The following is a 24,180-nucleotide window of genomic DNA, read 5'->3' on the forward strand; positions in this document are numbered from 1 at the left end:
GCCTTTTGGGTGCTACCACAGGTGCCTTTGATTGCAAAACGTTTCGTTGACATTGTTGTATGTTGGGGAGAAAACTTACAGTACAACACTTCAGAGTCACACGGCAGTGATCGAAGATTTATGGGAATTTGACAAGCTGAATGCATTCTGTACTGTACAGGAGACACGGCACGAGACTGATTGACAGTGGTCTACAGCCAATGAGGAAGCAGAACACAATGCGCTGTTTAAAAAAAACATGCAAAATTGCACACAAAAAATCCACGAAACAGGGAGGCCACGAATGGTGAACAGCAGGTAATCTTATAGCGTTACCTGCTCTAAAGCACACATTCAGTGTTGTGGACCATGATATTTTATTATAGCAACTAGAGCATGCTGTAGGTATTAAAGGTCCTGTTCTGCAGTGCTTTAAAGGATATCTATTTAGTAGACTCTAGTTTTTTAATGTAAATCAAAAGTCCTCTTCCCACACTTAGATGTTGTGTGGCTGTCCTGGCACACCCAAGAGCACAGCTGGCTCATTCAGCACTCAGCCAGATAACCAGGCAGTGTTAATCAGGCTCTACAACAGTTACAGGTGTTCTCGTCCTCCTCTATACTATCCATTTTATTGGTTTATTAAGCAGTGTAGTGACTTATTTGCTTGCTTGTGGTGTGGTGGAGAGGCTTGTTGCATTAATACTGGCACTTGGATTTAGCGATTAGCTTAAGCTACTGTTATTTCTAAGACCTGATAGCTGCCAGTCATTGCCTCCATCAAGCGGTTGGTGTTTAAGTGCTTTGGTCCAATCAAGTTAAGGAAACACCTACAGCAGCTCAGTTTTTGCTCTTTTCCTGTTGATGTCCACTTTACTAACAAGCAGCACTAAAAGGTATTAATACTGCTATCACTGGTGGACTTGGGGGATCTTAAAAGTCCTCTATAATTAAATCTCAGTGTGTTCAGACAGCAGCTGGTGGATTTGAGTAACAAACTCAAGTACATGTCGTTTTTCATCTTTAGACCCATGATTAGTGTCAAGTTTGTGCTGCCATTGGTTTTTCAGTAGAACATCCAAGGCACTGAGAGGAAAAGCATCAGGAGATCTCATCTTGTGATATGAAATCCCATGTGTATACACACGAGAGAAATCCTAATTAAAATTCTAACTTTGGTGATAAACATTTTATTGTGGCTTGAATTAAAAATGTGCATTTAAACCACAGCTGATCACAGTGACATATAAAATAATTACAGGGATGTGGTACATGTGAAAGATGCTATGATAAACATTCAGAAGATCTTGTATTATTTTGTATTATATTAAATGAGATTATGTTATCATATCTTTTTTAAAAAGATATAATAACATATAACAATAATAACAATATAATAACATTTTCCACTGAAAATGTCATTAGACAATAGACCCGCTCATTTAAGATTAAACATGACTTCCATATTTGATGTTGTTTTCCAGAACGGGCAACACAGCTCCTCCATACGGAGCCCCGCAGGGGACATGGGAGAAAAAAAATTAAGACGGACTTTTGCGAGATCTCGCAAAAGTTTTAGCCACATTCTTCGGAGGCTGCCAGCTCGAAGCCGACCAGGAGGTCGAGGCACGATGTGCCGGGAAAGCGATGTTTCTCCAGGCTGTAGTAGGTCTCGATCTCCCGTTAGCTTCGAGCTAGTGGATGTCAGATCTCCGAAAACGTCGGAGCACTTTTGCAAATATGTGAAGTCTTGTAAAGCGAGCAGGTATCTGACGTTTACACAACTACATTCACGCCTCAAAATATCTTAAAAGTGTATTTTGTGACCCAGAAAGAGTAATATTACAACTAAGTAGCTGCCGCCATTGTTGGAATTCAACTTTTGCGAGATCTAAATCTGGTGTGGCAAATATATTTTAGCCTATATTGACACTAGCTAACCAGGAATTGGTTTATAAAACACATACTGTCACTGTTAATGAGCTGATAACATTATAGTGTAATGTAAAATTAATAATTGGATTAACAAAAACAAATGCTGCATAAAAATCAACATAGTATAGTTTACAACACTGCAAAGGACATGTTGGTGACGGCCTTGTAGAAGGGCGTCACCAACATGTGACGTATGAACTCCCATGTTTGTTCATACAAACATGGGGGTTCCCACCAGTATATATAAGACCGATGTAGCTCAGACATGTGACGCTTAACAAACAGAGTTCATTTCAAAGGGTTGTAAAATAGCTGAAATATGTAAAATGTTATAACACAGAATATATCAGTACTTTTAACACATTTGCTTTACTAATAATAGCCTAATAAAAATATGAACATTTGCAAATGTACAAATTTATTTATGCAAATTTATCTAACCTGACTATATGAGACAATAGGAGAAACCTACAGCCAGTATATATAAATGAACTGCAGCTAAACTCTGATTATCATTTACATTATGTGTGGACATACCAATATATTGTATATACAGTTGGTATATAAGGAGTTTTTTAAGCTGTCGTTTTCTTGAACGGCCCCGTTGCGGTATGTTAAATACCCCAATTCTTTCATCTTTGGCGATCGTGGCTCAAGAGTTGGGAGTTCGCCTTGTAATCGGAAGGTTGCCGGTTCGAGCCCCGGCTTGGACAGCGTCGGTCGTTGTGTCCTTGGGCAAGACACTTCACCCGTTGCCTACTGGTGGTGGTCAGAGGGCCCGGTGGCACCAGTGTCCGGCAGCCTCGTCTCTGTCAGTGCGCCCCAGGGTGGCTGTGGCTACAATGTAGCTGCCATCACCAGTGTGTGAATGGGTGGATGACTGGTTGTGTAAAGCGCTTTGGGGTCCTTAGGGACTAGTAAAGCGCTATACAAATACAGGCCATTTACCATTTACCATCTTTGGGCTGAAGGAAGAACAACACTCGGTGTATAAATGCTCAATCAAAAATCGCTTTATTCCATACAGTTCTCATTCTTCCATACAACACTTTGAGCCTTACCGATGTCCAGACAGGAGATGTGCACAGTAGGGTGTCTGGCGACATCTCGAAATGTCCAACAGTTAGACTCTTACAGCTTTTTCCCCTTCCCTTCAGGGCCATAAAGCTTAAATCCTCACATTCTTTCTATCTTACAGCACCTAAGTGACGGCCTTGGCTTCCTGTTTTATCTCCTCCTGATGAGATGGGGCAGAAAACCTCTACAGTATGTTCTGTTCTCTTTGTAATCAGAAAAGGAAGGCCATGATTTTACACAAACAGCATTTCTCATAACTCAGCAGTATAATGCATCATAAAACAGTGTAATGATTTCACAATCTTTAATCAAAGGCATAATGTGGCCGTATAATGATTCAACAATTATTTGATTAGAAGGATAAGGTGGATAAGATGGTGTAACACTCTCACAGGTAAGATGGTGTAGCTTCACCTTCCGTCTCTTCTGCTGAGGTCGGGAGTTTTAGAAAAGGAGGGGAAAAAAGACATTCAGTGATTTGAATTTGAATTGATTTTAGAGTAAAATTATGAAGCCACTACACAGTGTGTAGATGTTTTTAATGACCTTTGACCTGCCGGGCCAGGAGACGTGGTCCAGCCAGTCCGATACCCAGTGCACCAACTGGAGCTGTGGTTAAGATGGCTAACACCGCTAATGTTAGCACGTCCAAACCAAACTTAATTAAGGCCTCGTCCCCTTCCTTCCTCGCCATGTCCAATGCCTTGGAGCCAATGGCAGCCTAGCACATACAGACATAAATAACTGCTCAGGAGAAGTGCAGATTAGCAATGAAGGCATGTATCATTAAAATCACAGAGGTGGTTTTAAGGAAACCAAAAGGTACTTTTTTAGTTTTTAGTCATAACTGAGGAAGATGTATAGGGCCTTGGGTTTCATGACTAATGACAAGCTAGAACATGTTTGTGAGATTAGTGTAGTAATTTAGGTTTTAGAAGTCAATAAAGAGAATTCAGGAGCCATATAGGTAGTTCTAATCAATTCAATCTAGTGATTTCAGTGGTTTATAAAACACAAGATATGTGTGGATAATTTTAGTGGCTGTTCTGGACACCAGTGGCATTTTAGGAGTGTAAAGAGACGTTATGGATCCTTTAGAAGTTTCTGGATAAGTCTGAAGTATTTCTAGTTCTGGTTTAATAAAGCCGGGTACATTATTCTTGAAAAATGAATATCGTCTAGCAGTCTAATATCAGGATTACACACTCACAGACCTGCACAGTAGCTTTTGGCAGCCAGGCCACAGAAATGAAGAGCTTCTCTTTTAGGTTGAATCCTCCATAATGAACCAACAGGAAGGTGACAAGTAGACGGATCACCAGACCAATAAGAATGCAGGCCATACCCAGACCTAAGGGCATACACACAACAACAAAGAGGAAACCAATATCTTAAATTTCCTCAAGCAGTGAAATGTTTTGCTCTGCAGGTTAAAGCTCTTTGATTACTGGGCCCACTGGGCTCCTAGTAACTGAGAACAAAATCTAGACCCAAATGGAGCAAAGTCTAACTGAAATATACTGGTAGTATAATGTTCTTACCCACAGTACTTGGGCTGAGTGCTTTAATCATGATCTCAGCTCCAATCAGACCAAAGAGAAGTGGCTGAAATACATCCCATGACCGACCCACCATTTCTGCTACTGGTGCCTGATTGCGAAGTTAGAGATACCTGGATTAACCATATTCCATGGTGCCAGCCATTAAAAAACATGTTGATTTAGGGTAAACATGGCAAAATCCAAGGGGCGGGATGCAGGTTAAAGTGATCCTGATATATGATACCTTTTCAGTCTTCCAGCCCAGTGCAGCCAGGAAAGCCAGCACCAGTGTACAGAGACTTCCAGCTCCAGAAAAACCAATAACATTACTGGTGAAGACTGAAAATGTGGACAGACCCAGCAACATGAGGGTCCTCCTCAATACCAGATCCTCCTGCGATCAGACAGAAGATATTAAAGACACATTTTATGAACAATTAAAAAAGGAAAAATCATATTAATAAAAAAATGTTAGACCTGGTCATTGCTGGGGAAGCAGCACAAGAACATGCCCAGGATCATACCAGCTACGATGCCTCCCACCACCTCCAGCAGACCCTTCAGTATGTTCATCCATGTAGAACCTGCAGGACAAACACAACGAGACCATGTAGACTAGAAAAAACACAAACCATAAAGCACAGGACAGAAAAACTTTCTTTGACCTGTAGAGAAGGCGATTCCCAAACAAGTAGAGAATCCTGTTATGGCGAGAATAACATCAAAGCTTCCAGCGGCAATCAGGAGGGTGGGGATTCCCTGAAGAACAACACACAGTGACATTAGAGCTTTGAATGTTCTTGACCCTTTGGAAGCTCTTGAGTTGGTGAAGCTTAACTATTAGTCAATCCTGAAGGAGCCTTGAGCTCTTTTGGGTGATTAGGAGTGTCGCTTTAATTTAAATAAACTTCAAGTATTTTGAGACCTTTAGAAGTAGCTGTAGTAGCTACTACTAAGTAGCTGAAGGGATTCTACTGTCAGGAGTTGTGTGGAGGCGAGGAAGAAAGAACCCATACGCAGGACTCGCAGGTAGGTGAAGACTGGTGATTTATTATGGTGAGCGGATGAAACAGGACAGGAAACGGAGGGCTGGCTGAACTGAAAAGATTGAACTGGCTGGCTGGACTGGAAACACGTATGGCGTAGACAACATCAACATCAACATCAATGACACGACACTGGACTGGTGGAACTGAGGAACATAAATACACAGGCTGAAGGATGAGTGATTAGAGACAGGTGAGTGAACAGCTGAACATATGATACTAATCATATCATATGTTCATATCATAATCTGAACTAAAGATAAATGGGAAGAGAACTAGAACATAATGCACAGAGTAAGGCTAACACAATAAAACAGGAAGTAGAACATGCAGATAAACAATGAACATGAACTGAAAATACCGGGTCAGCGGCCCAGGAACCCTGACATCTGCTTGTGTATTACAAGTTTATGGATTAATTTGGAGGGATAACTGATAAGGTTTACAAATCCTTTAGAAGGGTATTGTTACTGAATCACTATCCTATTAAAAGCTTCAAGGGATGCTCCTGACACCCCTCCACCACCCATCACTTTCTCTCAAGACCAGGTTCAGATGCAAATGAGGAGACTCCACTCAAGCAAGTCTGCTGGACCAGACTAAGTGAGTCTCCGCATCCTCAAGACCTGTGCCCCCCAGCTTTGTGGAGTCTTCCATAAACTGTTCATGCTGAGCCTGAGTCTGAAGAGGGTCCCAGTACTGTGGAAGACATCATGCCTCGTTCCTGTACCAAAGACACCACGTCCCAGTGGCCCCCAGGATTACAGGCCCGTGGCATTGACCTACCACATCATGAAGAACCTGGAAAGGCTCATCTTGGACCAGCTCCGACCCATAGTCAGACCACATCTGGATCCCCTTCAGTTTGCTTACCAGCCTAGTCTCAGAACAGAGGGCACCATCAGCTACCTGCTTAATCATGTCCACACCCACCTGGACAAGCCGGCGAGCACTGTGAGGGTCATGTTTTTTACTTTTCCAGTGCTTTCAACACCATCAGGCTGACCCTCCTGGGTGATAAGTTAACAGCAATGCAGGTGGATGCTTCTCTGGTGTCCTGGATTGTTGATTACCTGACAGGAAGACCACAATAAGTGCGTCTTCCACAGTGTGTCTGACATTTAATCAGCAACACAGGGGAGCCACAAAGGACCGTCCTCTCCCGCTTCCTCTTCACCTTCTACACCACAGACTTCAGCCACTGCACAGAGACCTGCCATCTTCAGAAGTTTTCTGATGACTCTGCCGTGGTTGGATGCATCAGCAGGGATGATGAGATAGAGTATCGGGCTGTGGTTGACTCCTTCACGTGGTGTGAGCAGAATCATCTGCAGCTCAATGTAGCAAAGACCAAGGAACTGATCATGGACTTCAGGAAAATCAGGAAACACTCGACCCCTGTTTCAATCCAGGGGGTCAATGTGGACATTGTGGAGGACTATAAAAAATCAAATCAAATCAATAAGGGATCAATAAAGTATTCTGATTCTGCTTAAGCTTGTAACTTTGTAGAAGGTATTAAGGACCACAGTGGGTCTCCTAGAGGTCACTGTGGGTCCTTGTAAAGGGGCCAGGACACAATTAGGAAGCTTAGCAATCACTCAGAATGTGTTGATGGAGCTAGAGCCATTACAGGAGTTCTAGAGTCCTCTGGCTGTTATTTTTAGGTTATACTTGCTCTGCATAAGCCTACACACATGTTTTGTCATTTCTATAGACTCATCTCAGGCTCATCTCTTTTTCCACCCATACGCTGCCCCTTCTGGCAGGATGAACCTTTCATCAGTCAAATGTAGTGATGATAGTAACGGGTGATAATTTACCTTCTCCACTCCATATCCTTCTCTCTGCAGAAGCAGCATTGAAGGAAAAACAACTGCTGGAGAAACGGCAGCCAGTACAAAACTGCACAAACACACACACCACAGATACAGTGAGTGTCACTTTACTTACTTTGGATCAGCCATACAGAGAGAAATAGCTGCAATTAACATGCAGAAACCACCTGTTTAAAGTCTGTTTAAAGAGATTCCAACATGTCAACTAAAGTATTGACTAAGACCATTGTGTGTGTATGTGTGTGCGCAAATTACCCCAGTATGAAACCCCAAACCCATGGCAGACCCAGCAGGAAGTGAGAAACCACAGCAGCAGTGCAGGCTTCCACCATACAGGGTCCAACTGCAACACGTACGCACACTGCTTTCAGTCGACTTAAAGCCTGCATGCAAACAAGGATTTAAGAGACTGCATTTGATTTTCTGTGTGTAACTACCAGCATGTCAGGAATTGTATGCTGCTACAGTGTTTGAATGTTTGTGTACCTCAGGGTTGAGGCCCAGACCAGCCCTGGTCAGGATGATGGACAAGGCGATGTTCCTCAGAGCTGCAGACCAGTGAGTGTCGATGAAGATGGCGTCCGTTACGTAAGGAACATTACGCAATAGCAGACCCGCCAGCAGCATACCTACACACATGCACGCACGTTTGTACAGGCATGCTGTAGTTGTAAGGACCATAACTAACATAATGCGTGGTAGCACTTTGTGATATGGCCTGTGACTGAGAGTGTGATCCCCCTAAAATTAAATGGAATTTAATTGTATTTTATTTGAAATTGCAATGTACGTCTAAGTGTCTACATATACTTACTGATAGATACTGTACATAGGATAAGGGGACAACAATTCAAGTTTTACTGACATGAAGAAATAATAAGCAGTGAAGATTTTCAGGTAATATAGTTGAAAAAGTTTGTATGTATGAAGTACTGTTAGGGATGCAGGCTGTATTATAGAGTGGATTAACACTGCCTTTATACTTTCCCATTATGCATTATTTTGGTGTGTATCATGGATGTTCCAATATTCAAATGTCCATTTATGTCACATATGAGGACTGTTCTCCTTCTCCTTCTTATAAGAAAATAAAATAGCATTGATCACTGAATAGCAGAGGCCCATGTGATTAAACTGAGCCAAGTCGAACTTGACTTTTTCTTTCACAACCACCAACCACAACTTTCAAATGGACTACAAAAGAACTTTAGTAAAACTACAAAAACAGCAAAATATGTGGCAGCTTTTGTGTTTGTGTTTTTCAAACCAAAGCCGCTACATAACATTGCGTACACCCCTGAAAGTAGAACATATTATAATGCAAAACATTGACTGAAAGCGAGTGGTTGGATTGATGGAGAATGGATCGTTCTCAAAGAGAGAAATCCCAGCACCCCCTAGTGTTCTAGCTGCACAATTGCAGCACATAACACTGGGAACTTGCATGGGCTACACTGTAAACTCTACATTTAACACAGGAAGTATTTATTAAGTTTTACATGACCTCTATTAATCTGGATGAGACTACAACACAATAAGTTACTGGGCTGTACCAAGCAGTGGAGGAAAGGGGGGCAGTGTGGGCAGCTGGATCATTCCCACCAGCTTCCCTCCCAGCACGGAGCAGATGAAGAGGATGATGATGCCGAACAGGTTCCCTCCAGGTAAACACTCTTTTCCTGTGATGGACCAGACGACTCCGAACAGCAGAGCAAACAAACAGACTGCAAGCAGACGTGACATCTTTTAGACTCGTTAAGTTTCATAGTTTTTCTCTTTCTCTGATAGTTAGACACATATTCAGGCTTTATGTTGTGAAAAACTGGAATCTGGAAATTAGAATTGGTGTTGATGTTTTTACAATGTACAATTTTTGGATACTCGACCCACTTCTGGTCTTTGGGCTGATAATTCTCACATCATGAGTGTTTGTTACCTTTAGTGATGAGCAGGTTGACGAGTCCCGGAGGTCGAGGACATCTGTCCTTCAGACTGATACAGGACGCGCAGCATGAGGAGGGCGACTCAGATGATGGCATCGTCATCTGTCCACACACAGATTTTTGTTTTTTGTTTTTGATTTTTATTTAATACATATGATCAAGTCAGAAAATTGGACCTTAATCACCTGATCACACTTGCCTAGATACTGCCTGGTAATGCCATGGCAACCACTAAATGCTAGGGAACAAATATCTCAACAGATTACTGCAGTTTGCATAGAAGACTCCACCTCGTCTGAAATATTGCTGATCACAGGACATTTGTCTTTCAAGTACTTCCAACTGACAAAGAGCACAAGTTGCAACAAATTTCAGCTAGAGATTGCTAGAAACTACTTCCTTTAGCAACCGGTTTCATAGTTACTGCCTCCTGCTACCACCCACCAACCGGATGGGGAAATACATTTTTTTTTAGCAATTGATCATTTCCAGAACATTGCCAACCAGTCTTTATGTCTTAAGCTGGGCTCACACTGTGCAAGTTTTGTTTTTCACACTATACGGCCTGATGCTCTGATGCGACCTGAGTGCTCACACCGTGCGTCCATAACATGAAGCTTATAACACAAAATCTGTCGCTCGCTCCCCCTCTCTGTCTTTCACTCACACAGACACACACACGCAGTGGAGGTCCTAGCCTGTTAGGCGCCCTGGGCGAACACCCCCTCTGGCGCCCCCCCCCACACACACACACACACACACACACACACACACACATACATATGAAGAGGGAGAGAGTATGCATAGTATGCAAATGGCTACTAAACAGACATCATAATTCGTCATACAATGAGAACAGGACAAATCAACAATTAACAATGACTAATTAATATTATATTATTGTATATATTGTTTGGAGTTTAGTCTGTTACTGTTGCTATTTTTACCATTTCTTCTTGGAGCAACTGTAACCCACATAATTTCCTTAGAGATTAATAAAGTATTCTGATTCTGATTGTTTCAGGATGAACTGCCATTATCCAATCACACACCTGCTTACCTGCATCTTTTGCTCGTTTCTCCTCCTCTTCTTTTCTCTTTTTTCTAAACTGAGCACCTGATGGCTTTGAACTTTTCTTGTCCATCTTCCATTGGTTTTGATTTTGCACTCCAGTATGAACACAAATCCCCCAACTCGAGGTTTACCACAACATGACCTAACACACCTACACCTTAGTTCACAGATTCACTTTATTTCTGAGATTTCACACAACCCAGGATTCAAATCATGAATACATAATGGGCTTGGATTTACATCATTATGAATGAAATGTGCTCTATTTGGAAGCAGCCGGCCCCCCTTCCCTTTTGACAGGTTGTGTGTGACTTTAAATCATCAAACTGTAAATTTTAAATTTTAAATTGTTATTGATCCCTTTACCCCGAGTTCTAAAGTGTATATTTATTTTCTTTCTCTTCTTATATTTATTGTTTGTTTACTTGCACTGCTGTAACTGGAGCCTCGTCGTCTCGTCTCTCTATATACTGGACTGTATGTAGTGGAGATGACAATAAAGTTTACTTTGACTTCAGCAGCGAGCAGGCGCACCGAGGGCTCTCGCTCACTTTTGGCTTATAGAATTTTGAAAAAACATCGGTGCAAATTATAAGTCTGTATTATAATGTCTGCTGTTTTCATGTTTGTTGGTTTGTTTTTATTTTGTTTTGAGTTGGTTATTAGATGCTGCACCAGCCAGTCAGTGAATCCCCCGCCGCCCCGCCCTCTCCTGTGCCGCAAGCAGCAGGCGCACCTCGCAAACAGAGGGCACTCTTACTCCCAGCAAATGGGCGATAGAAAACCGATTGGTGCCTGTGATATTCCCAATATGCGCTGGCTGATGTCGGGGCAGCATGAGTACGAGCATTTTTTTTTTTTTTTTGCCGATACCCGTGATGCCGCCCCCCACCACGATGCCGCCCCGGGCAACCGCCCGTGTCGCCCGTATCTAAAACCGCTACTGGCAGGGTTTGCTTTATTTTAGACAAACACACCTCCTCCTGATTCTTCCTCCATCACTCTCTCCTCCTCTTCTCTCTGTGCTGTTGCCTGTTGGATCAGTCTATGTTGTGGTTCTACTGGTGTTACTGGTTCTGCTGGTGAGACGATGAGTTCACAGGAAACTTGAAGGTTTGTACATATTCATTCTTATTCATTGTGGTATTTTGTTTCCATTCTGTCATCATAATTTGGTCCATTTAGATTCTTAAATCATAAAAGTGTTTACTTTAACTCATTTCAGCAGATGGAGAAGATGACATCACCAGTGACATCACATACAGTGTTGTGAAATCATCAAATCATCAACAACCTCCAGTCAAAGAAACCAGAGATGGAGGTTTGTGTGTTCACCCAGGTGTCATCCACATACCTGAACCAATGACTTGGTGGTGTTTCAGGGTAGGATAGCAAAGCCCTCTTTTCCACGTCTTCCATATACAAGTTGCCCACAATGGGTGAAACTGGGGAGCCCACGGCACACCCATGTTCCTGCCTGTAGAACTGACCCTTGTATGTGAAACAGGTGGAATTAAGACACAGTTTCAAAAGCAAGCACACCTGGTCCAACAGCCTTGTCTTGTTCTAACTACTTCAGACAGTCTGTCACCCTCGTCCTGTGACCACTTCCTGGGTCTCTTTCAGTCTTCAAATATAAAGTTTTTACAGCTTATAGATTTTAAGTTCTGCTCCAATCATTTGGGTAAAGATAATAAACACTTTGATGGCCTATAAGTGAAAGTGAAAACGTGATAAACGAATAATATAATTAATAAATAATAAATAATTATCTTTTTTTGATAAGTGAAGTTCACTGAACTGAAAGGAAAATTTGGTTTGATGATGGTTGACATGTTTTCCAAATAGAAGATTTTCCTCTAGTAAGGAGATACAGGTGCAGCAGAGCATTGCTGGAAGAAATGATCCCAAGGGTGGAATCTCCTGAGAAATCTTCAGAGACCCAGCGAGAAGTAGGGACCATAGCTGACAGCCCAGGCAGGGGTTGAGGTCAAAGTTCATGCTGTTTGGGGACCTACTGGTCATCATGAGAAGATTCTGGAACCACAGCAATGACCATAAAGCTGCATTGGATGGAGAGCTGTGCCACGGGGCTTTCCAGAGGTAATCACGAGGAGATTGTGGACAACAGATGGAGATCTGAAGGATGAGGGGAGCGTTCCAAGCTCCAATCGACCGTGCAGAGAGGAAGTTCAAGGATGGCATCATTATTCTGTGAACAGAAACCAGAAGCTATGGTGGTGACGGGGAATGACTGACAGCAATTTCCTATGAACATCACCTAATGCTGTGTCACTGTGCTATGCATACTTTGACACTCTGAAGAGGGTCTTCCTTTGTGTCATTGTTGTTGTCATTTGCATCATGAACAAGACTGCTGAAGTGACTCAACAGGTGGGGTTATAACAGCAGTAAAATAATTGAATCCAATACCCTTTCCAAAAAAGGTTTTCTGCAGAGACGAAAGGACAATAGAGGAGTCATAAGTATCCCCCCACAGGAAGAATGCATGAAATGAGGTGATGAGGGTTGATAGAGGCCATAAAACAGGAGTGCTGACAAAGGCCTGCAGCCTTGAAGATAACTGAAAGCCACATTGACAAACAGCAAAACTAACTGGTATGTTTGTTATACCCATGTCTGCATACATTTGGACTCTGGTCATATGGACAGTGATAGAAACAACTGGAAGAGACATTTATGAAGCTCTGAGGAACTCAAACCACTCTGCATGTGTGATTTACACACCTGGAGGAGATGCACCACAAAGCTGGAATGATTTTGCAAATGTTAATTTCTATGTTTGACTATTAACATTCATTTGCTTACTTGGAGGGAACGATGCTCGTCACAGTTCTCTCCCTCATGCACGAGCAACACAAAGAGCTCTGGTGACTTGCGTCTTGTTTTTGCCATTGTAGTAGAATTGTCTTGGCGTTCCAGCAATAGGTCTGTGCTAGATGAACGTATCAGCAACCTTCACACACGTGTGGAGAATTCATTATTTCTTTGAAAGATTTTTTACTAAATAACAGAAAAAAGAAAGTAAGAGAAAGAGATGTCAGAGATGAGTGTCAGTAACACAAAAGTAACACTCAGTGTCATGCAGTGACTTTTACACAACCAGATCAGATGAACCAACTCACACTAAAACATGCATTTTGCTGCAGCAACATTTGTCTCCTCCCCTCACGTCACTCAAATGTGACAAACCAGGAAACAGGAAGTTCTTCGTCCTCAGTAAAGAGAGACGCACAGACGATCAGACTGAGCTCAGACCAAACTAGCAGCTTCCTCTGAGTGAGTCCAGCTACAGGAGAGAAAAGTGGAAAACTCCAACACTGCTGCTTCAAGCTGCTGACGCTCCACACACTGAAGGTGAGTTTGAGCAAAAACACGACTCAAAGGAAGTTTCAGTGACGGTGGTAGAGGAGGGAGGGGAGCCAGGACTGACTGTACTTCCTGTCTGCTGTTTTCAGCTTCACTCACAGACTCAATGGCTTCCAGATCAGAGGAGGATCTCTGCTGTCCGGTCTGTCAGCAGGTCTTCAGAGATCCTGTTCTTCTGTCATGTAGCCACAGCTTCTGTAAAGACTGTCTGAAGAGATGGTGGAGAGAGAGACCAACACACGAGTGTCCAGTTTGTAACAGAAGATCTTCAAAGGATGAACCACCTTTAAATCTGGCTTTAAAGAACCTGTGTGAGTCGTTCTTACAGGAGAGAGATCAGAGAGCTTCAGAGGCTCTCTGCAGTCTGCACTCTGAGAAACTCAAACTCTTCTGTCTGGACCATCAGCAGCCAGTGTGTGTCGTCTGCAGAGACTCAGAAAAACACACCAATCACAGATTCAGACCCATCGATGAAGCTGCACAACAACACAAGAAGGAACTTCAGGAAACTCTGGAGCCCTTAAAGAAGAAGTTAAAGGTTTGTGAAGAAGTTCAAGTGAAGTTTGATCAAACAGCAGAACACATTAAGGTCCAGGCCCGACACACAGAGAGGCAGATTAAGAAGCAGTTTAAGAAGCTTCACCAGTTTCTAGCAGAGGAAGAGGAGGCCAGGCTGGCTGCACTGAGGGAGGAAGAGGAGCAGAAGAGTGGGATGATGAAGGAGAAGATGGAGGCTCTGAGCAGAGAGATAGCAGCTCTTTCAGACACAGTCAGAGCCACAGAGGAGGAGCTGAGAGCTGAAGACGTCTCATTCCTGCACAACTACAAGGCTGCAGTGGAAAGAGTCCAGCGCTGCCCCCTGCTGGATGATCCACAGCTGCCCTCAGGAGCTCTGATAGACCAGGCCAAACACCTGGGCAACCTGACCTTCAACATCTGGAACAACATGAAGGACATGGTCTCCTACACTCCTCTCATTCTGGACCCAAACACTGCTCATTCAAAGCTCATCCTGTCTGAAGATCTGACCAGTGTGAGAGGAAGAGGAAAGAGGCAGCAGCTTCCTGATATTCCAGAGAGGATTGATTATTCCTACTCTGTCCTGGGCTCTGAGGGCTTTAACTCAGGGACTCACAGCTGGGATGTTGAAGTTGGAGACAGTACAGGGTGGGGACTGGGTGTGTTGGCAGAGTCTGTGCAGAGGAAGGGAGACATACGGTCTGGATTATGGGGAATACGGTTCTATAAAGGTGAATACTCAGCACTCTCACCATCAGCTCCTCTCACTGATCTCTCATTCCAGAAGAAGCTCCAGAGGATCAGAGTGAATCTGGACTGGAACAGAGGAAAGCTGTCGTTCTCTGATCCTGATACTAACACACACATACACACCTTCACACACACTTTCACTGAGAAGATGTTTCCATATATTTACACTATTGATGAAGTGAAGGTGTGTCCGTTGAAGGTGTCAGTGTCAGTGCAGCAGATGAGTTGAGGATGATGATGTTTCTAATGTTGTTTCCTGTCAGTGAATTGAAGCTGTTAAACTGCAGCTGTCCTCCTGCTGCCTCGTTGTTCCAAAGCTCTTTGTTTCTCTTTTAGTTCTCACTGTTTCTTTCTGTTTCTGCTGTCCACCTTTTCACATGGAAAATCATTTCACTGTTTCTCACTGAATGACTCCCCAAACTAGATTTGAAATTCTATCAAGTTTCTAATCATTACAAGTGATTCATGTTTCTATTTGATGTGTAAATGGAGATGATTTCGTTTGCTGGGATATGGACTGACATGTGTTGAATGGGAGGAGCAGTTTGTTGTTGTCTTCTTGTCTGTTTATGACAACAATAAATCTATTGTTGAAACAATGATTCATGTTTAACTCCATATATGAAATGTTTCTGATCTTTGAATTCTGTTTGATTAAAGACTTTCTTCATGACACAAATGAGATTTCAGTGTATTAATAGAACTAAATAAGCTCAGAATTGTGTGTCTTTTGCTCGTTTCTCCTTGTAGGAGTCATAATTAAATGTATTGAATTTTAAGGATCACTGGGTTTTCATTTGTTTGGTTGCTATGGTGATGTGTAACGGGAGTCAGGTGGGTGCTAGCGGCGACATTAAGAGGGTGTTGTCAGTCTGTCATTCACTGGTTGGGTTTTGACAGAGAGGAGGGCTGGGTAGCCGTAGTTTTTGTTGACCGCTGCACAACGAGTTTCCCCTTGTTGCGTTAGAGCCTGTGATGTTTTATTGCTCTGTAAACTTTTCAAGCACTTTAATAAACAAGTAAGCAATTCCACCTCTCACATTATTGCGTAAAGTTGACAGCGCGTCAGGCAAATAGGCAGGCTCTATCCCCGGCCTCTAGCGACTGTGGAAATCGCTACACACTACACACTTCTTTTCTCTGTTTTTAAACTTTAAAAACGGGTTGTGTGTGAGACTTTAAATAAACAAAATATAAAATATACATTTTAAATTGTTATTGATCCCTTCACCCCGAGTCCTAAAGTCTATATTTATTTTTTTTTACTCTTAAATACTTATTGTTTGTTTACTTGCACTGCTGTAACTGGAGCCTCATCGTCTCTCTATATACTGGACTGTATGTAGCGGAGATGACAATGAAGTTTACTTTGACTTCAGCAGCGAGCAGGCGCACCGAGGGCTCTCACGCTCACTTTTCGCGTATAGAAAAACATCGGTGCAAATTATAAGTCTGTATCATAATCTCTGGTGTTTTCGTGTTTGTTGTTTGTTTTTATTCTGTTTTATTTTGCAAGTTGGTTATTAGACGCTGCTCCAGCCAGCCAGAGAATCCCCCGCCGCCCCGCCCTCTCCTCTCTGCGCCGCAAGCAGCAGGCGCACCTCGCAAACGGAGGGCGTCCTTACCCCCAGCAAATGGGCGATAGAAAACTGATCGGTGTCTACGACATTCCTAATATGCGCTGGCTGACGTCGGGGCAGCATGAGTATGAGCAATTTTTTTTACCGATGCCGCTACTGCACACACCATCAACTTTGCTAAATTGCTATTGAAAAACATTGACCAGGCAGCTGTGATTGAGCAGCAGTGTAAATCCAACTATTTTCACGGTTGTGGTGGTCGTGATAATTTTTGAGGCCACATCGAAATTGTTCAGATGAGCTTTCCAAAGTTCTACAAGTTGTGCCTCCATCGCTTGTGTCCAGATCACGCTGCACTGCTGCTCACTTTCATTTCTGTGTTTGCGCGTGCGCAGTGTGAGAGGCTGCGGTGACACCCGACGGCCGACAGGACTTCAAACAGGTTTGATTTTCTTACGACCAAACGATTGATGATCGGGAGCTGCTCGTGAGGTGTTAATCGCTTCTCGTTACCCCACGTATACTACACGATGCACGACACACGATGAAGGCCGATCCCCAAAACGATTGCATGACTGAAAAATCAGCTCAAAATGGGCCGAAAATCGCACAGTGTGAGCCCAGCATTATGTGACACACGGCCTAAACCAGAAACTTTATCACCACTAACACAGGTGGCATCTTAAAGCCTTAACTGTCACCAGGTTGCTGACAAACCCCTTTTTTGCATTATGAGACAGCTGGGATAGACTCCAGGACTTTTGCTTGGTTAATGCTGCAGTGCTCATCTGTCCACATACATTTGGCCTAAACCTTTATAATCACAGAGTCTGGAGCAGGAACAACCCCAACACATGCATATGTTTTCTATAAATAGCCTTTCAGGGGTGACTCGTCAAGCACTCACCGTGGCCGTGCCGTCCAGCTCCTCCGTCTTCCTCCGGGGCAGGACGGAGATCTCTCTGTCCTCTTGACCAGCCTGAACTTTACTCCCTACCTTTACCAGGAACAGGTGCATGCGTGTGTGTATGCACCTGTGTGTGTGTGTGTGTGTGTGTGTGTGTGTGTGTGTGTGTGTGTGTGTGTGTGTGTGTGTGTAAGAGAGAGAGCTAACTGGGTTAGAGACATGGACTGTGAGTAAGGTGTCCTTTATCCTCTTCTTGCCAAACCTCTTAACCCTTGGATGCACAACCTACCTACACTCTTCCACGAGTGGCGTCAAAAATGACCCCAAATAAAATCAATGCATTTTGTAATAAACTCGGTTTTTATTCTTCAAAATCTTTAAAACAAAGAGTTGTAATATTTTCATATTTGAGGTATTCCTCATAAAACATGTTTGTGACATGAGGCCTTTTGCATTTTTATTTATTTTTCATTAATTTTAAGAAATTGGAGTTTTTGTATCACTTCTATCACTTTTGTATGCTTGCTCGGCATATACTGCAAAAGCTGGGTCTTCCCTCTGAAAGGCACAAGTTGTTCATCCACTGTAACACAATCACTGAGGATGAATTTCTGCCTGCAGTTGACCAGGAACAGGCCCATATGTAGCGGAAAGCTGCCACGTGGTTTGTTTTCAGTCGGTAGGCTCTGGTCCTCTTGTCATCAAAGTGCAAGACGGGCGAATATCTTCAAATCTTTGAATTGACATAGTGGCCTTGAACAATGGGTTATGCAGAGGACTCCCAAAAAGCACACCGACTGGTACATCCCAGTTCTTCTCACTTCCTGCAAGAATGGTCAATCAAATGAAGGCCAGCTTATGTTTGATTACATTTTTCCACTCTTTTCCCCTGTCTGTGGCTACTCTTCGTGCCTCCATGTTTGTGCATGTCAGCACCTCTTCTATTATATTATCAGACATGAACATCTTCCATGCATCTATTGGGGAGACAGTATTAGACCCAGGTGCAAGCTCTGGCTGACTAATTCAGAATATTGTGGCTAGAGCAGTAAGAGGGGCTCATTCTGTTGGACTCAATATCCATTTCCTCTTTAGAGGACTCCTCTGTATCTGACTGGCCTTGTTCAGTGGGGGGGACAATAGTCTGGGTCCTCTATGAGATGTCAGATTCTGAGTCAGTGCCTCCGATGGGCTCTTCATCCCATCTGTCCTTGATCATTTGTAGGCCAACGTCCATAGGGATTCTAGCTGGCCTCATAGCAGCCATGTTACTTTAGATATTTTTTAAAAAACACAAGAAAGGACAATGTTTGAAATGCACAGAAAACTCGCGTCTTTTATTTTGACAGCGAATGCACCAGATAAGAAGTTGGAACGCGCATTTGCGTACATAAGATAATCTGGAGGAGGACAGACATTTGTTCAGAACTCTTAAAGATGTTGAAGAAGCAAGCTCTGTAAGCAACTACTTTGGTGTTCCTCCACCACAAAAGAAGCGCGTATTCTCTGAATTTCCGGGAATACTTTTATTTTGACAGCAAATGCACACCTGTAGACCACTTATGTGCAGCCCTGACTATAAATCATGTATGTTACTGTGTAAAAATTAATTCCTGATCCATCAGAAGTGTAAGTGGGACAGTCAGAGTTGCTAAGAATGAAAGTTTCATAGAAGATCCCACAGGAACTGCTTGGGGTCATTTTTGACCCCACTTGGGGAAGAGTGGGGTAGTGATACAAAAACAGCATTTTCTTTAAATTAATGAAAAAATAAAAAAAAAATGCAAATGGCCTCATGTTACAAACATATTTTATGAGGAATAGTGGGTGCATTTCATGGTCAAGAATTATTAAGACCCTAAAATTTACTCCATATAATTGCTGTTACCATTTAAAAAATGCTAAAAAACAACAACAACAACTTCTTAAAAGGTAAAAACATAACATGATAATGTGATTTACAGATTTTTCATGTTCAGAGATGTCTTTAGAGATGGCAATTAAATAAAAATAAAAGTAAGAGGTAAGAAACACATTTTCCAGCACGATGGAGCACCGTGCCATAAGGCAAAAGTGATAACTAAGTAGCTCGGGGAACAAAACGTTGAAATTTTGGGTCCATGGCCTGGAAACTCCCCAGATGTTAATCTCATTGAGAACTTGCGGTCAATCCTCAAGAGGCGGGTGGACGAACAAAAACCCATAAATTCTAACAAACTCCAAGAAGTGATTATGACAGAATGGGTTGCTATCAGTCAGGATTTGGCCCAGAAGTTGATTGAGAGCATGCCCAGTCGAATTGTAGAGGTCCTGAAAAAGAAGGGCCGACACTGCAAATACTGACTCTTGGCATACATGTCATGTAATTGTCGAAAAAGCCTTTGAAACGTATGAAGTGCTTGTAATTATGTTTCAGTGAATCACAGAAACAACTGAAACGACGACTGTAGACCATTTAGATTCAGAAAAGTTTCATTATTTAGCCTTGTTGTGCAAACAAGCCTGCATAACTTCATACATATAGAATTTGAAAAGTAACAAATGGCATCTAAAAAGTTACACTAGGTACATGTTCTGATGAGTTTTGGCAAACATCGAAGCAAACATCAATAGTGTCGATAACAAGTCGGCATCGGTATCGGATCGATACTAGCCTGGTGAGACTGATCCTTTACTTTGAGTTCTGCTTGTTTACAGCAGCCTGGTCGCTGCGTCAGCACAGAGCAGGCACACTTTGCTCCCTCTCCCCCAACGTTATGTTTCGGTGTTGTGCTGTCACGTCACGTGACTTAGACATTTTGGGGGTTGTTAAGTTGTTTACATATTAATTATGTTTTTACCAGTTGAGAATTTTAATTGTAATTTTTGTATTATAGTTTATCAACAGTATTCGTTTTACTTCTTTTACTGGTTTGCGTGCACTTAAGATAAAAGAACAAAACAAAGATCGCCACCACGGCAGACCCGATGGCTTTTTCATGGTTCGCAGCATCGTTTATTTTTACAATAATCACACGGTTGCTGGAGCAGTACATTCAACGGCTGCAGCTCTCCCACTGCCAGCCGTACACATCACCACCACCAAACCTGCATCGCAGAACACGCCCCGCCACATACCCCCATCGCCCGCTTCTAGCCCAGCAGAGGATGTACTTCCTGAAGCAGCTGAAGAAATCCAACCTGCCAACACGGACGATGATGCAGTTCTACACTGCAATCATCGAGTCCATCCTCACCTCCTCCATCACCGTGTGGTACGCTGGAGCCACCATCAGGGACAAACAGAGACTGCAGCGTGTTGTGCGCTCTGCTGAGAAGGTGATTGGCTGCAGACTCCCATCTCTGCAGGACCTGTACACCTCCAGGACACTGGGGCTTGCAGCTCGGATCTCAGCTGACCCTTCTCACCCTGGACACAGTCTGTTTGACCTGCTCCCCTCAGGCAGGAGGCTCCGGTCCAGTCTCACCAGAACCTCTCGCCATAAGAACAGTTTCTTCCCTTCTGCTGTTGGACTCATGAACAATAACCATATGACTGTTCCACTAACACATGACCCTACACTGTGTTCACTGCATCATGCCACATTTGCACTGATCACCACCTGCACTCATGTATATATCGATCTACTTAGCACATTTTTTATGTTCATTTAAGCGTGGTCCCTCCAGCTCACCCTGAGCCGCACGCTGTCCACCCTTACAGTAATCCCACAGTCGCTGTAACAGCACATTCAGCGGCTGCAGCTCTCCTGCTGCAGCCGTACACATCAACACCAAAAACAACAACACAAGCAGAAGCAGGAAAGACACGTCTCTTTGTGTTTGTTATGAGACTCAGGATGGTTCTGAATCTAACTTGAGATATTTGAAAATGATATCTAAGACCAACACTGCACGTTTGGAGACACACAGTGTTTATCTGTATGTCCCAGGGTTGGTTTCACATGCTACTAGTATGTGTGGGATTCTTTTGTAGTCTGGGCTGAAACCCATTAGTTGTAGCTGTGTGATAATGGTTTGGTACCAATATTACATGAGACCCCCACAAATATATGACAGAAATATTAAAAAACGTGGCCGTATGCTCGTCCTCCTCTATCCTATCCCTTTTATTGGTTGAATATGCGGTGTAATGGCTTATTTGACGCCCTGTTTGCTGGAGTAGAGATTTTAGTGGTTCTTGTTTTTGCTAAGTTTGCTTGTTTGTTTTTTATTGCAGTGACCGAGGATAAGCCAGTACCCACGGGACATCTCTGGTGGTGGAGTCCTCTTCCACACTGCTTTTGCTGCACAGCAACTTGGGTGTAAAAGTTTAGGGTATTTTTTTATGTTTGTTTTTTTTCTTCTCTGGTACATAAATGTTGTGTCTGCGCTTGCAGGCCCCGCTGGTTGAAATGACACAACCCCCCATTGTAAAACCATAAAATGTGTCATAACAGTTAAAGCACTGTGTGCGAGCATGTGACATCCTGCTGATCACAAAGGGTCATCTCCTCTCACCCTTTATATGGCTCAACTTTAATGGTTCACCATATACAAGCACAGATGAGCTCCTAAATGGCCAGGAGGGATCATCCTTTAGCAGATAAGACAACCAGAACCTTCAGATTGGAATGTGCCTGCAGTTTAACACTATAGCCAATTGCTTCGATGTGTAGGGGAGGAACAGAAGAACATCTAAACATGCAGTTTAAGGCAAGGTTTACAAGTGTAAGTGTAACAGGGTCATAAATCACGTTGTTATAATTACACAAAATGTGTTCTAAACCCCCAAACCATTCCTTTTATACCTGACTTTTAGGACCTCCAAGCCTGTAGTTATGTTCATTATCAGTTAGAGCCCCTCCTCATTCTTTTCTTCTTCTTCTTTGGTGCAACCCTATAAATACAGTGTACCCATTTTGCCTCTCCCCTTTTCTACAATTCCCCTGTGGGAGAGGTTGGTATAATTTCTTTCCCAACACTGTAAAACGCTCATATAATGCATATTTAGCCACCTGGATGTTTCTGATTGTGATTTTAGTTCAATTATTGTCATTATTAAGCCTGTTTTTGTTAGATGTTACAAGTGTGTAGTATGTGTGTATCATAAATGTATTTAGGCGCCATAAATGCTAGCATGAATATATACTCCTTGCTAGCTTGGAAGTTGTGGTGGGTTGAGCTAACCCTCTTCCCCACTGTTTGTATTTGGTCGTAGGAGCTGGAGTGGGCAAATTATTTACTTGGAGGTCTTTCTTTCTTTCTTTTACCTTTTTTAACAGACACAACGCAGAATCACACCGGGTACATAAGTGCAACAATGACAACATTGATCAAAATGAACTTAACAATGTGATTTTCCTCTAATGGTCCTCGCTGTTAGTCCAGCTCAATATTAGGCTGTTTTGCGTAATTTGGGACTCTACTATAGGATGGCCCTCCCACACTCATCTTTTATTGTGATCCATGCTGGAATTGTTTGAGGAAAAAAGCGAATATCTTAAAGGTATCTGCCTCTGTGTATTTTCATCTTCTAGTTGGTTTGTTTGAAAATCGCCTCTGTCAGTGCGCCCCAGAGCAGCTGTGGCTGCAATGTAGCTGCCATCACCAGTGTGTGAATGTGTGTGACTGAATGTGTAAAGCGCTTTGGAGTCCTTAGGGACTAAGTAGAGTGCTGTACAAATACAGGCCATTTACCATTTATATTTCCTGCGTTGAAATTCCTCTAGGTGGCGTTATTGCATTTTAATCATATCCTCACCACACTTGTTTTTCACAATTTGCAGTATGCTTGTTTTCTTAGCATTAACTCGGCTTTTGCTCGTTTCCTGTTCACAACATCTACTCAAAAAGCAAACAAATGAAACAATCTGCATTAAAGCGATGGATACTATTATCACTGGGTTTGTATGGGTGTGCACACAGCTGGCTATATAACTAGAATTCTTCACTCTTTTAACCAAATACTTTCGCAAAGAAACACAATGCTGCCACGGATCCCTCATTAGGGTTAGGCCCATTTACACAGTTAAAATAAAACTCCAGCTCTAGATGAGTTGCTTGAAACTTGGTGGCTGTTAAAAGGCTCATGCCACATCCATTAAATTTCAGTGTGTTCAGGCAGCAGCTGGTGGACAAGGATTTGAGTAAGAAACTAAAGTACATGTCATGTTTTTCATCTTTAGGACCAACTTGATACCAATCATGGGACTATCGTTAGTTTTTCAGTAGAAAATACAAAACTGTCATGCGCCGCGGCGCGCGTGCACAAAAGGATCCAAACGCAGACTCAAGCGCTAGCAGAAAATGACACTTTATTATAACAACAAAAGGCGACCCGGGAAAACCAGAGGAGCAAAACGAGGAACTAAAAAACCCGGGGAAACAATGACGCGAGGAAGCCGGAATCGGGACCGTGGGAGGCTGCAACAGAAAGGGGAGAAGATTACTAGGGAGCCGGGAAGCGGGGGAAACACATCAAAACTGAGTTAGACCAGTTGGCTTATGATTAGAGCGGGACTGTGGGAGCTCGGGAGGGAAGTCCGTGAGAAGGAAATCCGTGGAGGTAGTGGATGGGCCAGAGGATGCACCGGGGGATCCAATTGAGCAGGAGGACAG

General features: G+C 42.9%; 2 protein-coding genes across 2 annotated transcripts; one reads left to right on the forward strand and one right to left on the reverse strand.

Moving 5' to 3' along the window:
• Positions 1-2,947: 2,947 nt before the first annotated feature.
• On the reverse strand, positions 2,948-17,706 carry LOC102795942 (sodium/hydrogen exchanger 9B2-like). The gene is made up of 13 exons (XM_087832202.1): positions 17,581-17,706; positions 9,353-9,461; positions 8,970-9,140; positions 7,903-8,045; positions 7,672-7,799; positions 7,402-7,483; positions 5,198-5,291; positions 5,010-5,116; positions 4,777-4,926; positions 4,533-4,641; positions 4,206-4,342; positions 3,538-3,712; positions 2,948-3,420 (listed from the first exon to the last, which is right to left on the reverse strand). The coding sequence occupies exons 1-13, from the start codon at positions 17,689-17,691 to the stop codon at positions 3,380-3,382; spliced, it is 1,557 nt and encodes a 518-aa protein (XP_087688328.1). The 5' UTR covers positions 17,692-17,706; the 3' UTR covers positions 2,948-3,379.
• On the forward strand, positions 13,899-15,765 carry LOC148103298 (nuclear factor 7, brain-like). Its single transcript, XM_087832053.1, has one exon. The coding sequence runs from the start codon at positions 13,931-13,933 to the stop codon at positions 15,320-15,322; it is 1,392 nt and encodes a 463-aa protein (XP_087688179.1). The 5' UTR covers positions 13,899-13,930; the 3' UTR covers positions 15,323-15,765.
• Positions 17,707-24,180: the final 6,474 nt, after the last annotated feature.

Source organism: Neolamprologus brichardi, chromosome 3, assembly GCF_056152115.1.
Source record: "Neolamprologus brichardi isolate AB-2024 chromosome 3, ASM5615211v1, whole genome shotgun sequence".
Taxonomy (NCBI): Eukaryota; Metazoa; Chordata; class Actinopteri; order Cichliformes; family Cichlidae; genus Neolamprologus; species Neolamprologus brichardi.

Coding starts and splice junctions, on each gene's coding strand:
- LOC148103298 (XM_087832053.1), top strand. CDS start 13,931: ATGGCTTCCAGATCAGAGGAGGATCTCTGCTGTCCGGTCTGTCAGCAG.
- LOC102795942 (XM_087832202.1), bottom strand. CDS start 17,691: ATGCACCTGTTCCTGGTAAAGGTAGGGAGTAAAGTTCAGGCTGGTCAA. Junction 7,800..7,902: donor GTCTGGGCCTCAACCCTGAG/GTACACAAACAT, acceptor GTTTGCATGCAG/GCTTTAAGTCGACTGAAAGC. Junction 3,713..4,205: donor TGCCAAAAGCTACTGTGCAG/GTCTGTGAGTGT, acceptor TGTATGTGCTAG/GCTGCCATTGGCTCCAAGGC.